General features: G+C 38.5%; 1 protein-coding gene across 1 annotated transcript; it reads left to right on the forward strand.

The window, feature by feature from the left end:
- Positions 1 to 338: 338 nt before the first annotated feature.
- Positions 339 to 14,528, forward strand: LOC146479311 (very long chain fatty acid elongase 4-like). The gene is made up of 9 exons (XM_085110980.1): positions 339 to 484; positions 6,614 to 6,698; positions 7,363 to 7,550; positions 7,670 to 7,756; positions 8,451 to 8,507; positions 8,606 to 8,711; positions 9,138 to 9,146; positions 9,253 to 9,380; positions 13,720 to 14,528. The coding sequence occupies exons 2-9, from the start codon at positions 6,641 to 6,643 to the stop codon at positions 13,915 to 13,917; spliced, it is 831 nt and encodes a 276-aa protein (XP_084967106.1). The 5' UTR covers positions 339 to 484; positions 6,614 to 6,640; the 3' UTR covers positions 13,918 to 14,528.
- Positions 14,529 to 15,446: the final 918 nt, after the last annotated feature.

Below are 15,446 nucleotides of genomic sequence, written 5' to 3' on the forward strand. Positions count from 1 at the left end.
TCGGCCATTTTGACCCCTTTCGATACTGCGCACCATTTTATTAACGTTGTATGTGCTGTTGCATTGTACTTGAAGGAAGTATCACAAAAATTAAATTTGAAAAACTATTACGCTGTTGCTATGGCTGTGTGTTCTTTTTGTTCGATGTTTACCGATAACAAACATCACAGAAAGTCTTGGATGATACATCACAATATCGGCATCGAAGTTCATATCGAAAAAATGCCAAATATCGGTAAATATCGCTTTCGTATCGGATCGATTGATAAAGCTGTTATCGGCCCACCTTTTGTACCTGCTGACAAGGGAATTAATGCCGTCGCACCACTGTGAACCAACCAATCACATTTTAGCAACAAATTTATCTTGGGCTCCGTCCACCCGGGCTTTCTCATTCCACTTTCAAAGTTCGAGCGCGGGACTCGCTAGCCAGGGCCCGACTTGTTCTCCGGCAAAGCTTCTTGATAGTTCAGTCTGCAAAGTGGTGAGTCTAAAATTTAATCACTTCAAATTGTGCGGTTTTTAATATTTTAGACTGTCGGTTCATTTTCAGCTGATGGAATGAGTGAAATGCTGTAAACATGGGTCTCGTAAAGAAACATCTGATCTCCTCCTGATAGCTCTGATTTCAAATTCACGGCTGATTTCAAATTCGCAAATAATAACAATTTGTATTCTTACGGTTATATAAACTTCATTTGCAAAACTTTTGCAGCGGTATAACTCGAGTTCGCGAAAATCGAACAACAAATCAAATGAACGCTTTCACTCTAGTAACGAAAGTTGTGTTACGCAATTCATTAATGCTGTAAAGGTTATTCAAGGTTACGTTCTTTTGTCAGGCTTTTCTCACACGACATGCCATTCTACTTAAGGACTCATTGAATTTAATCTTTTCTGCAACGATTTAGTGCACAGTCAAACTTGTACATAATTTTTTTTGTACACTAAACTGAAGTATCGCTTATTAAGTGCGTTTGTTATTGAAAGCCTTCAATTCGATCGAGTTGATCTTCATGTCAGTACAACGTGCTTTCAGTTGTGGATAAAGTACGTATTGAACAGAAGAATTTTAATGAATCTCTTTTCTTTTTAGCGATTGATTACAAATTTCCTCCCAAAATAAGATCTTCAACAACATAATTTTGGAAGTCTTCTTTTGTCGATCTTGATCTAATTGGTGTTTCTGTTTTTCAATCAAATCGTGTATGCATAAATTAGTTTGGACTGCATATTTTTTTCAGAAACCTTTGAATAACGTCTAAACGTTTCTAAGACACGGGATTTTTACCACATATCAACTTTGAACTGAGTCCAATGTCAGAAAGACATTCTTAGTTGAACGGTGATGGATCAGTCAAGTATACAGTATATCCAATTTTGTTGTGTGACATTAAATTGATTAAAAATACACCTGTTCATCAATATCACTTCCTTTTCGTTGGGACCAGGCGTGCGTTTCTCAAAACTCCCAAGATTTATTTGTATAACAGATGCTTTGTTTTCTTATTTCGTTGAAGTGATGATTATCGTTAAAAAGTTCTGAAAAACCTTGTACAGAATGAATGTCTAGCTACCGCATGTAAAATCAACATTGTTTTGATTTACATGTAGCACCCTCACTGAGCTCCTCCTTTCAATTAAATAAGTCCATATATCCTTGGAGTGTTGTGTTGTTAGTGCCCCTAATGCTGTAAAGATGGGTCTTCCAGAAAGGACTGTAATGGCTTGTACGAGGGGCCCACATTATATAAAAGAGATACCTCCTCCCTCGTTTGCAATAATCACTGCTTCCTCACCTCATTAACGATTGTGAGTATAATTTGAGAAAGGATGCAAATGGGGTGGAATTGGTATTCCAAGGAACAGGGCCAAGGCAATTGTCTTTTGTTAGTTCTTAGTTCATTACACTTTGCTGAATAGCTTTTGCTAATACCAGAAGGACCTTTTTTGAAAACAACAAGATACAATGACGTGTGAACAATCACTTGGATCAAATCATTATGGACTATTCATAGGATAAAGTCACTTAATAATTAAATTTATGCGTAAATTTTCTTGAACATTCAACTTGGTCATGGTGACAACTTGTTAGCACTCGAACCTATGTCAACTTATGGTGACTAAGAATAATTATTTTTGGGGGATGTGATTATTTAAGTTTAGGAAGATGGTGATCATCAAAATTTTCACAGAAATATTTACCCATGTGGTTAATTACTGCACTAGTATTTGAACAACTGTTCAAAGTACAAAGTATTGCTTTGGGCAGTTAGCTTAAACATAGGAATATCTCATGATCTTTAGCATAGAAGTTTACTTGCATATCCTGTTGAATTCAAGTGAAGTTTACTGTGGAATGAGTTAACCCAATTTCGAGTGAGTTCTGCATTGATTTTGGGTTCAAAGATTTTGGCGCTTATTTTATTTAGTTGGCTTGCTTTGCTTTAGTTTGGGCATTGAACCAGCAAACCATGGCGACTGCCTTCAGATTGGACAAGTTATATCTCTCTAGCTAACAATTTAGGGAGGCATAATTTAGTATAACTGTAGTGCAGTGCTAGATTAATTCTAAGCAGCATTGCAAACTTATGGTTCAAACAGTGAACACAATCTCAGCCCAGTAGTTAGGTGAAAATTTAATTTAGACTTTGCTGTGTGAAAAATGGGTCATACAAGGAAAATGCTTCGAGTAATTTTTATATTTTTCCCATTGAAAAAGCAAAAGCTCAACATACTGCTGGGCCATAAGTTTAGCTCTGAAGGATGGTCCGAATTCAGTAGTCATAAAGTGTTGGCCTAATTAGCAGCTGGGCTGTCCCATTGAACACAATTACATGGCAAATTTTCAGCCTGGCTATTAAGTCCCTATAAGCAGTATATACTAATCCGCCCTGGTAAGATCTTGGCAAACTGACGGATAAGGGGGTTGGTTTCTAAAGAAACTGTGGTCCTACATGGGTGGGGAGTACAAGTAGAAAGAAATGTTTGTTTTTTCAACAGAGTTGATAACCAGAGGTACGTGTAAATTGGCTGCTGTAAAGAGATTCGAATGCTGACGTTTTAAGAGTTAGTCCAGTTCATCAGAGCTAATTGACGAGGGGCTAACGCTCGAAACGTCAGCACTTATTAACTCTGTTGATAAACCAAACATTCATTCTTGACAAACTGATCGAGCCTGGCTTACTGCATGGGCCATCCTGGCTCATGCAATCAGCCCTTCAGAACAAAGTCCATTACTGCAAATCCAGTGAGACTATAGGGGATATCCAAGGTGTTGAGTTTTGCACATTGAGTTATAGTCAGTTACACAACTCCCTTATCTCTGTATCATACGTGCCCTGAGCACTCCCTAATGTTCCAACGTTCACAGAAAAACTTTAGACTTCTGATAAGGTCACTTCAGGTCCTGACAGGCCCTTAGCGGATACACAGGGTAAGTCTTATCAGGGTTTCTAAGTATTGTACATTGTTTCAGAATAAATTAGATATACACTGTTAAACTCGGAAAGGCAATCTAAGCAAAACTTATTTGTCATTTTCCTCCCTTGCCTAGCTTATAAGTTATGTAAGAATTGTAAAGCTTAAAACATAAGGTTGTAATAGTGGGAGCCCAAATTGTAGGGGAGAGGTGTAGCAGACATTGAAAACTGAGAAATGTCGGAAAAAGGAATTGGTTTGATTTGGCGCCCCTACTCGTTTCTACACATAGTTACTTGATTACTGGTCATTAATTGCATGGTAAATTCGGAGACGAAATACAACGAGGCCGAGGAAACAAGCCCAGGCACGAAACGCGCGGGTGTAAATTGCGCGCCGCGCGGAAGTTCGAGTTCGCGCACGACGACTGTTCATATGAATACGCTTTCCATCCTACTATCTTGAAAAGCCTCATAGCGTTTGTCCCCAAACGATTCAAGAATTGAGGCGCGTGGCTTTGAATTTTGAACAGCATGTGAATTTTCTTTCTGCCTGAATGAAAAGGTCTGAAAACAAATTGTCACGTTTTCTAGCATATTGTAGAAGCGGCTCGATCTGAGGATTGATGGTGTTTGTTTTGTGTGGGTGGAAGGCGTCCGAACTCGAAATATTTTGGCTGCTTAAGATGGAAATAAGACGCAGACTGTCCGTTTTGTGCATTTTTGGCAGTGAATACTCTGCTTCTTGCAAATTACAGGTCAAACCTGTCACATTTAAAAACACCTGTGTTTATGTGACTTCTAATTGGCTCAATTTTGTAAACCATTCACGAGACGACTCTTCTCCAAATTAGACGGTCCCAGCGTGAAATTCAGTAAATTATCGGGAGCTGCCTGTGACTCTATAACGACCATAATTGATCAGGAGGCTTCCGGCCGGCTGGCGGGTTTTTTTTTTTTCATCGTTAGGAAAGTTACGGCGCGCATTCAAGCTTTAAGTTGTTGCAGGGCTTTGGTGAAGGTTTGATTTTATTGCTTTTCTTTCTAATGTATATATATACCATCGATAAAAATACGTAAATATTTTGGAAGAATTTCACGATACATTTTTAATTTACTTTTGCGCGTATGTGTTGGTTTATAAAGCTTTTGTCAAAGGATAATTAGTTCAGTATTAAAAATTCCTCTCGTTTGTCGTTGAAAATCGATCGTTTAGTTGTTACTTCAATTTTGGCCGTCATGTTTCGTTTCTTAGTTTGTTTACTGAAGTTTGACCAATTTCTTTCAAGCTAGCTATAGGGCGTGGTATGTCAAAATGCGTGAAATGCCAGGTGGAAATTCTAAATTGTCATTCATTTAATTCAGTTTTTCCATTCTAACTGAATATTTCTCTGTGATATGTGTTGCTTTAAATTGTAGGGTTTTTGATAGTGAGCACGAAACATCGCAGCATAGACACGTTTTACGGTTTTTTCACAAAGTGGTTATCTTGAAAATTTATTTAGTCACCGTCGATGCTTACTTGTTATTCGTTGCTGGAGAAGGTTACGGTCGCGTTGTTTTGAGATGGCGATACGTCAACGTCACGCAATATATAAATGTCACGTTTTTGTTGGACAGGAGCTAAATTCCCGGTCGAAACTACAAAGAAATGCATGGAAATAACTCTCTCATTACGGACATCAGTTCCTTCACGAGGTCCCAGACTAACATTTGTATTCAATATTGTTCTACTTTCGTTACAACAGACATCTTGGACTTGTTGAATGACATTTTTATATTCTTCTGTTGATCATTTTTTCACGACAGAAATGATGGCAAACAGAAAAATATCACTCTGTCATTCAATGCATCCAAGGTGTCCCGTTCCGATCTTCAAAATACTTCCTCTATACATTACTTTCATGGTATTTTAGTTGTTTCAGTTTTTCAATTCAATGTTCTTGACAGACTTACACCTTCATATAGATTCAGCAGTTCATATTTCTTTTTCTTCTTTGACTCATAACATTATAGTGACATGAAGTAAATGTGATGGTATATTTCCAGCTTGGTGAATGAATAAGAATGATGTATTATTCCAGAAAGTGACACAGACATACTCGAAAAACAGGAATCCGATTGCTCCCATCAGGAGTCGAACCTAAGACCTTCCGATTACTAGTTCGAATGTTCTACCACTGAGCTACAGGAGACTCGTGGGAGCTAAGGCCATTAAACTAGGTTCATGGGACAAATATCCTGCATACTGCTAGGGTTTGAATGTCGAACGTGTGGTATATGAAATAAATGTGATGATATATTGTGCAACTTGTGATAATTTCATCGTACCCTTCTATTGCCACCCATCTCAACAAAATTCGCACCGCCCAAAACAAATGTGTAAAAAATATATTCTTCGCTCACAAAAGAGAAAATGCCACTGTTTACTTCAATCTACTGGGAATTCTAACCATTGACAATGCATTCAAACTCAAGGTTGCCATTTTCACGTTCAAAATAATAAATGATCAAATATGTCATGTTTTTGCAAACTCTATTTCCACAGCATCCTCTCGGCACTCGTACAATACCCGATTTTCATCTCGACAAAATTTTAGCAGACCAAAAATACGTACTAACTACGGTAAACACACTTTTCAATTCGCAGCATCACAAATATGGGAAACAATAGACTGTAACATTAAGCAATCAAACTCCGCTTCTTCGTTTAAAACCAAATACAGGAAAAAATTGCTTATAAACCAAAAGTAATGTAGAGTTCTTCACCGTCGTCCGTTCGCTAAACACGCTCTTTTTCTTTTTCAAACCTTTCCAAATACACCGAAATAATTTTCTCTTCCATCGTAAGCAGTGCCCAACTCGAAAGCAGCATGCTACTTTGGGCACTGCTCACACTAAACCAAACAAATTTATTCTAATTCTTTTTAATCCTCCTTTGTAATATAAATGTTTATTGTTTTTTATGTAATGTATTGAATCTCGTTGAACCTGTGAAAAATAAAATTGAATTGAATTGAATTGCGGACTCTCGATAATTAATTCGGACACCAAAACTTTCCCTTGTTTGTCACCCAACGTTAACACCGCAGTTTTTAAAAATCTTTTTTTTTTCAGCCTGTGTTGTAGAAATGCGCACTGCTCAAATGAATTTTCGACTCAATCGATGTCCTATTTTTTGTTCTCACCGGTAGGTACAGCAGTGTATTTTAAAGAAAAAAATGACAACTACTGCGCAACGCTTAGTGGATTACTACCAGTGGGTTATTGAGAACGGTGGTAAGTATACGGATCTTTTACACCCTTACCTTTCCCAAAGTAGCCTGTGCAGTGTGCACACGTCTCTTTAAATTTTTTTACTTCTGAAGCAAAGTTAAGCAAGTGGAAGAAGTGCGCACGCAGGCTATTCCAAAGTCGCTCGATTGATCTATCTATCGATCCGTTCCTTCCTTTCTGGATTAAACTCCATTATACGTCACTAGTTTGGAAGATCAATAGAAAACAACCGAATTCGTGTTATCCAAATTCAATCAATCGATCGATCAAAAATGGGTTCGTAACGTTCTAGGGCAATTTTATGTACCCCACAGTAAAACGTAACAGCCGTATAGGTATACGATCACATAGTTAAGCACCGTTCACGCCGTTTTTCGATCGTGTTTAAGTTTGCAAATAGAGACTATCTTTCATCAAACTGGTTGGGTCTGCTGTCCACAAATATGCGAGTGGGAACGCTTAAAAAACAACCAAGAACGGAGATTTTTAGAAACGCTGCCTTCGATGACAATGATTTTCAGCGGGTCTCTAAAACGTGTGAAAATGCGACGGAAAACGTGTTTTGTTAAAAAAAAATCTCCTTATCCAGGGAAAGTCCACCAAAAAATGCTTTTGTACTGACCTAACAAACACCCAACGAGTATTGTTCTCTGTATTTCCATTTCAGACCCCAAGACTGAAGACTGGCCACTGATTGCTACCCCATGGCCCACAATCTCTCTTGTGGCCATGTATCTTTTCATCGTGAAAGTCGGGCCTAAGATCATGGAGAACAGAAAAGCTTACAGCTTGAGGGAAGTGCTGATTGTGTACAACTTCGCACTGGTACTTCTGTCGGCTTGGATGGTGTACGAGGTAAGAACGCAGAACAAGCCGCCTTGTTGAAGATGGCCGTTACACCGTTGTATTCGTGTTCCGAGGTAGTTTTCGTGTAATTGTCTTGACTAACATGTTTCATGTTTTTTGTGATACAGTTCATTGCAGCAGTTTTAGATATTCCCAACTTCAATCTTCTTTGTGAGCCGGTCCCTTACGTCCGTGACGACCCAAGGCAAATCAGGGTAGGTAACCATTTGTAAACAGTGACGGATTTCTGTCCAGTGACGAAAGTGTAAATTCGTTCTTGAATTTCCGATACGCATTGCTATTGGCTGAAAAATCTCTCGTCACTCGCTGAAGTAATTTATAATAGAACTAAAACACTTCTGTAGTTGTTATAGTCTTACATTATGCCGTAAATACGTTTAAAAATAAGTGAAGGAGGAGAAGAAACCATTCGAGGCAATGTTGCACGCGTTTTCCCGCGCTTGACGCCCGTTATATGTAAGGATGCTTGTTTTGCTTTTATTTGTCTGGTTTGTTGTTGATGTTGTTTTGTTTTAAAATTTTGTGTTTTTAAAAGAGCTATCCCAAACAGTTCTTTTTACATACTTTGCCGGGAATCTCCTCCAACCTTGAAAATATGAATTTTGCTAAACTAACTAACATGAAGTACTATTCGCCTTGAGCTTGTATCGGTTATTTGAATGTAAAAATAAAATGGAACTTTGTAAAGGCTAAAATCAACTATATTTGTGGGCTAATTTGTCAGCAGAAATTGGTACCTGAAAAAACTATCTTGATCGTTGACCGAATTCCTTTGAGCTTCAGTGTTTTCGGTCCGCAAAGGCCCCATAGCGTATAGTGGGTTCTATACTCGATCATTTAAAGCTTTCATATGACCTTAAGTAACGTAGGTATTTTTCGTCTTCACAGCTTGCTCGCGTTTGTTACGTTTACTGGCTCTCAAAGTTTGTAGAATATCTAGACACGGTGAGTTTTCCTTTTGTTGTATTGCATTTGTGAAAACTTAATACTTGGTGAAATAGGACATCTTGTGATCTGATTGACGATTTTTTTTCGTCTCGCAGTTTTTCTTCATTCTCCGCAAGAAAAACAACCAAGTGACTTTTTTGCACGTGTACCATCACGCTAGTATGTGTGTCTTGTGGTGGATGGTGTGCAAGTGGATTCCAGGTGAGAGGGGAGAGTGGAAGATTGGGGGGGGGGGGGGGGAGGGTAGACATTGTGTAGCTTCCAGGTGGTAGGGGAGGAGAACGTATAGAATGGAGGTGACTGAGGGTTTTTTCCCCCCATTGGTTTTAGTGAGATGGGAGGGGAGGGTGGAAATACGCAAGAGAGGATGTGAAGAAACAAAAGTGGAGGAAAGCCAGATATGTGCGACATTTACATCTCGAGAATGTGTTTACTTGTTGGGACAAACTTCTAAAAGGGTCTCCCGTGTGTTTGAAATGAGAAAAAAGAGGAGTCGAAAAAATAAATTAATAGTATATATGAATCACGAAGCTTTGAAGTTTCCTTTATCGATATATCTTGATGTTAAATTTTTGAAACTTGAGTTAAAATTATCACTGACAGTTTTTCGTTTTTGTTTCCTTTCAGGAGGTGTCTGTAAGTATCTTTCTTTTTAAACCTTCCTTGACATCGTCTTACTCGAGTTTGCACACCTTTATTTATTTATTTTTTAAACCTTTTTTTTGTTTGTCTGTGTTTTCAGCTTACTTCGGTGCAGCATGCAATAGTTTTGTCCACGTGGTCATGTATGCTTATTATGGTCTGTCTGCGATCGGTCCTCAAATGCGTCCCTACCTGTGGTGGAAGCGCTACATCACCAAACTTCAACTGGTAAGACATCTTTTCTCTGTAGCAAGACTTTCAAACCTTGAGAGCAGGCCAAACAACAACACTCAGATGAGCCGGCTACCGGTCAAATGTAATACGTTTTGTTTAATTCACCTGTTTTCTCGTGCGACGCAAATATAACGGACCCAGCTTTGCTGAGCCATCAGGGAATATAAGAGACACGAACGTAAAACATTACGATTAAACCGCTGGTTTACGTCGCGTTCTGTGATCGTTTTTGGGGGCTTTACAGTAGGGTTGAGAAGGCGCTTTGCGCGACTGCGGGATCGACAAAGTTAGTAGTTGCGTATAAGGTTCTTGTTTTAGAGGTTATATTTGTTTGTATTGCGCGACCTTTGAATGGAACTGAACGGAAATAAATGGAACGGATAAATGTGAAAATGAAAAGAGACGAGAAAATCAATCAGAAAAGGAGAGGTCCTGTTGCGTGCTGCTCTCTGGGTGTTTCGTTTTTGTTTTTGTATGTGAAGTACCGGTTAGTCGTTCCAGCATGACCTAAACGCTTGATTTTGAGTTTAAAGGTTCAACTGATTGCAGTTCTTTGGCTTGCTCTCGGTGAAGAAGGCTCATTAGAGCGTCTACTGTTTGTCCGGTGTGGCCGGTCTAAGGGACGACAGAAAAACAGTTTTTTCTGAGAAACCTTTTCCGGTCCACTTTTACTCAGAGGTCTCTAGCCAGCCACATTTGACAAGTTGTAAGCGCTCTATAACAGGCATAAGGGATCTTCAGATTTGACTATGAGTACAAGATTGAGTACGAGTACGACTTTTCAAATCTAGTTTGCGTGGTTTAGATAACCGCTTGTCACATCAATCTTGTTTCTAGGGTCTCCTTATTTGCTGGTAAACAACGGGAAAAGGACAAGAGTTCTGAAGATTTCACTAATTTGAAATTTGAAAGTCTTACTCGTATTCAACCTCGTACTTTGATCTGAAGGTCCTTATTGATTGATCACCTCCAAAAACAGCCTCGTTCTCAGTCCGAGTCCTCGACGGAGACGCGCCCAGGGCTCGCGCTACCGAGTTTGGTCCCAAGCCTTCGAAAATGAATCTCGGCGCGTTATACAAGCGCAATCAGGTTTGGGAACGAGGCTGGTGCAAATATAGTGGTTACTCTAGCCCGGGCACTTAAATTGTGAGTAGAGGAAGTCAACTCGGAATAGAAAACAGAGCGAGTGAATAAAGAGAGAAAGAGAGTCGCGCTAGCAATACCCTTTGTACCGTTTTTCTTCGCTCCCGTCACTCTAAAGGTGCCCTGTTACTGTCGTGTAACTGAAAATATAAAATATGAGGCAAGGACGGTCTTCTAGCTCTCTTTTCTCAAGGGACAGTCGAGCAAGTCAAACACACGCCTCGTGAAAACTCTCAGCCGACTCTCCTATCCTTATCAAAATGTATTTTAAGAGGAAGTAAGACGAATCGCGCGTGTAGCGAGGGCGGAACGCGAGTGATTTATTTTTTAACATTGCAAAAAGCTTGTTTTGTGTTGATGACTGTTAAATTGTTTTCCTAACCGTTGTGACAAGTAACCTCGCCATTACTATTCTTGCTATTCTTCTTTCACTTCTCATTCTGTAGATAAAATAGGAAAGCGGCGTACATCATTTTTACTCAACATTCATCAAAACTCACTGGTGATTGTATTAGCCCGTCAATCATTATCGTCGTTATATTATTCCTTTTAAAACGTTGTCGCAAACACCAAGAAAGTCTTTTTTTAACCAAATCTAAGAAATATGTTTCACCCCTCGTTCGGTCTTGTATTTGTCGGATTCATCCCGTTTCTAAATTCGTTGGTGATTTTGCTAGTAGATACTCGAGTTGCTTTGCTTTAAGCTTTAACATTTTTATCTTTAACTGCATTAACTGATAGCTTTAATTAATAACGATAACTAATAACCTTGATAAGGATTGTTTAATACTGAAATTGATTTTGTAAACATAACACTAACATGTAACTTCATTAATAAAGTTGGCCTGCCCTTTTGATCTGTGTCTTGGTCTTGTTAACATTATTTTTATACTACTAATACTTAGCAAGTGTTGGCGAAGTTACCTCGATAATTAATTAAACTTTATGTCTTAATGCACGTAATGGTTCAGAATGCTTATAACGTGACATGTGGAATGCAGACGCCTAAAAGCATCAATGTAACACTGATATCAAAGCTACGATGTTATCACAGCCTTGTTAACCCTTCTCGAGTTTATTATGGAGGTGCGAGTTACCAAACACGCGAGATTTTTGTACTGATGTAAATGAAATTTTAAGAATAGTTTAGGTAGCAAGCTAGACGAGTTGCTGTACGAACTCTGAAGCTCAAAAAATGTAGGAAGCGTAGCTGCGTTGTGGCTTACTTCTACTTGTGCCAGGTGTTTTGTTGACGATAACAACGGGAGTAATGTGTGATTAATTGTGGAAGGAAACGTTCCGATAAACAGTAGACCTGCCGGCTCTTTTTTATATCAATATGAAAGGCTTGATTTCACATATTTTCACTTTGTTTTCAATCCGAAAGACTTGTTTCAGTGCGGTTTCGTTTTGGTTTACTAGGCGCATACTTAGTAGTTTTTCCTATTTTATTGTACTCATGATCACTATAATAGATTCCTTTCAGTTTTTTTTAAATACTTTTCTGATACGTTTTCCTACTTGACTCGGTGGCTTTGTTATGTGGTAACCTGTAATTATACACAGCCTTTTTCTGCAATTTTCATCAAAACCTTTTATGGAACCGTTTCGAACACAGAAAATTACCTGTCCGTGGTATCTTTTATCACCTTTTATCTTTGCGCAAACTTTTTTATTGAACTTTTCTTTTCCTAAACTAAAGCATAATATTTGTCGTTTGACGGTTAATTCTATGTCTATGAAAAAATACTTTATTTTTCATTTTTGGTTAAATGTAAATTCATTTTGTTGCCAGTAACCTCGATTGAATTGTTGCAATAAGCGAGCCTGCATTGAAATTGTTTCATGACATTACATGCCGGTTGAGCTGCATAAATCATGACGAAAAGCACAACGTATCCTTCTCAAGTTTTAAATTCCCTTTGTACGGTATCTTTTTGCTTGTGTCCTAATCCTGTATACCAGCTTTTGGAGAAAGATATCTTGTAGTTTAGAAAAGTAAATAGCCAAATGAAAAGCATTTACTGAACTGTACGACAGTTTTTCCGCGAATAAGGTAGCTTCACTGTATTAATGTAGAGAAAGATGTAAAAATCACAGCGTTAATACTATAAAATGACAACTTTAAACTGACAGGTTTTGTGTACACAAATTGACAGTAAATTCATAAATAAGTTGATAAGTTAGTATTGTATTCACGAATCTCGGTGACATATTAATCAAAGATGCTGTAATTCTAGCGTTGATCATGGCAACCAAATTAAGAATAAAGACCATCTAAAGAATACTAAAGTGAAGCAACAGCAGAATAAAGCACATAGTGACCGGGACATGTGTGTCACAACAGGAAATAATTTTATGGCTACCCATCTGGGTGAGAAAAGAAAACTTAGGGTAGTGCTTTCAAAACAACGGCGTTCGGATTGCCTTCTGGTCAGTTGGTATGACATGAGATTCCACCTTTCTAGAGAATCTGGTTCGTGAGTGTTTCATCTGAAAATACAAAATCAAAAAAATTCATCTTTTAACAAATTTTTTATGATTAATCTTCTCCTCTTTCGAGCCGTTTTTAATCAACCAGTATTTTTAGGTTAACTTTGATGTCAGGTTAAGTCTGCAGCAAAACTGCTTCGCAGATCTTTAAGAAAGCTTCTGGTGGCTTCCGTTTTAAGCGACCAATCAAAATTAAGAACGTTTAGGGGCCTACCAGGTTTTTTGTTCTTTAATCCCAAATCTCAGAAATGCGGGGGATGTGGCTTATTCTACAGAGAGGGGAGACACTTGTGAGTTTTGACACTTCTGCCATGCGCATTGCATTTATGGAATACAATGGTATATCCGGCCTACCACAGGAGCACTTCTGCACAATGAAGACGGAGTATGGGTGGGGTTGGGGGTAACAGAGTTATAGAAATGGGGGACTGGTTAAAGATTCTGATTACTAAACGGACAACTACCGTGAAAGCTCAATGAAGCTCCCAGGTTGTTGTGTTCATCCTGACAATGGACAGCTTCCTTTCTATCATTTTGATTGGACGGATTAACGGAAGCCATCAGAAAGTTGTCGAAATGACAACTGCACCGGGTCGTCCCTCGGGACTTGCTTTGTGTCTCGAGTGGACAGTGCCCACCCAGATCGTTATGACCAAAATGTAACCGAGTTTTTTGTTTTCTTTTTTTCTTTGAACAGACACAGTTCGTGGTAATTCTGATTCACATTACCAATGCCCTGCGAACTGGGTGTTGCTCCATCAGTCGGAATCAGCTCTATGTGAATTGGATTTATCTCGTCACCCTGATTTTACTGTTTAGCAACTTCTACATCCAGTCGTACATCAACAAAAATAAAGAGAGACCCAACAATAGCGAACAAAAGAAATCTGAGTAAATGATATGACGTACACTTTTAGATCAGTGCTTTGTACGAGGACAAGGTAGTTGCAAGTTGTTTGAATGACATAGAGCTTACAAATGAAACGATTAGGCAATACTAAATAAAAATAACATTCCTTAATCAGTCGGAATCGATACACATCATTCAGTTTGAATCTTTTTTAATCACTCATTCATACATCTATATATACTTCCTACTTTAGGAATGGCGACATTTTAAACAAATAATAGCAGCGAAAAGAACACTCGTTGACATCTGAGATGTTTTTAATTATTTAATACAATAGCAGCAGTTTATTACCTGATGCGGCGATGTGTTCTCTAGCATTGCTGAAGTTCTCAGTAACAAACCTTTCTTGAACAATTGTAAATGGTGCAAATGTTACTCAACTGAACTACAAGATAGATACCATAAATATTGTGACAGTGGACGAAAAATGGCTTTAAACTTCTTTACAGGAGACAAATTCTTTAGTTAAGATGGCAAATTAATTATTTTTAGTTTAGCTTATTGCCGAACATGTAGTATTTTTAGAGAATTTAGTGCTTAGTCATACAATACGATGTCTCTAATTCATCTCTGTGGAAAATAAAGTAGTGACTTTATGCCTTGGTGCTTGGTTGTCTATCTTTAGTCAAGAGGGCCACGAGTTTATTAGCCATGCTGTTAACTACCACCCGTGTTTAATCATGATATTACTAGGGTCTGCATGGGGGGGGGGGGGGGGGTGGTTTTTTCTGCTACATCAGTTTAAAATTTAAGCCATTTCTCAGCTGTCAGTTAAGTTATGCTTGATCTCGGCTAGCTTTTACTTATCACGTGTTTTTGCGGTCGTGTATCATACTCGTTAGCCGAACAGTGTCGAGTATCATCCGAATATTTCCGAAGAACTTTCGAGTCGATTCTAATCTGTTTTGAAAAATTACGAACACTGCTTTATCATCTTCTGATGGCCTCACGACTTCTAGAAACAACTTGTGAGGAGTTCCGAGCTATCTTCGTCAGCAACTTATTCTCCAGACATTAACTACACCGTTATTGACAAGTTGCAAGTAAAATTCAAGCTATATTCAGGCAACGTTTCATCTCAGCTAACAGCTTTCTTAACGTTTCTCAGGTATCAGGTTAAAAAAAAATCTGCCATTTCTCCGCAGACAGGTAAAATTTTGCCCGATTGCCCCATGCAGACCTACTGCTTGCTTACTTCCGTCGTACCCTAAGGCGCTTCTCACATGTACGCGCTTGCCGACCTACATTTCAATTAAACTCAATTTCTCCACCAATAAAACAAATAACTTGTCTACAAGTCAAGTCAAGTTTATTGTGTACATACGCTTAGCTTTAATGAGACAGCTCACAAGCTAGTTTTCGGGTATTACACACGAAAATAAAATTAAAATAACTAAACATAGTGGCTATATACAAGTAACTAGAATAATACTACTTCGTCGAGTTTTTAAAAATGCATTCCTTCGGAAAGTGATGCGTTAATTTCAAATCTTTTCGCTCTTTTGGCCGGTGTT

This window comes from Pavona decussata, unplaced genomic scaffold (genome assembly GCF_977016875.1).
Source record: "Pavona decussata unplaced genomic scaffold, jaPavDecu1.1 SCAFFOLD_59, whole genome shotgun sequence".
Classification (NCBI taxonomy): domain Eukaryota; kingdom Metazoa; phylum Cnidaria; class Anthozoa; order Scleractinia; family Agariciidae; genus Pavona; species Pavona decussata.

Coding starts and splice junctions, on each gene's coding strand:
- LOC146479311 (XM_085110980.1), top strand. CDS start 6,641: ATGACAACTACTGCGCAACGCTTAGTGGATTACTACCAGTGGGTTATT. Junction 6,699..7,362: donor GTGGGTTATTGAGAACGGTG/GTAAGTATACGG, acceptor TTTCCATTTCAG/ACCCCAAGACTGAAGACTGG. Junction 7,551..7,669: donor CGGCTTGGATGGTGTACGAG/GTAAGAACGCAG, acceptor TTTGTGATACAG/TTCATTGCAGCAGTTTTAGA.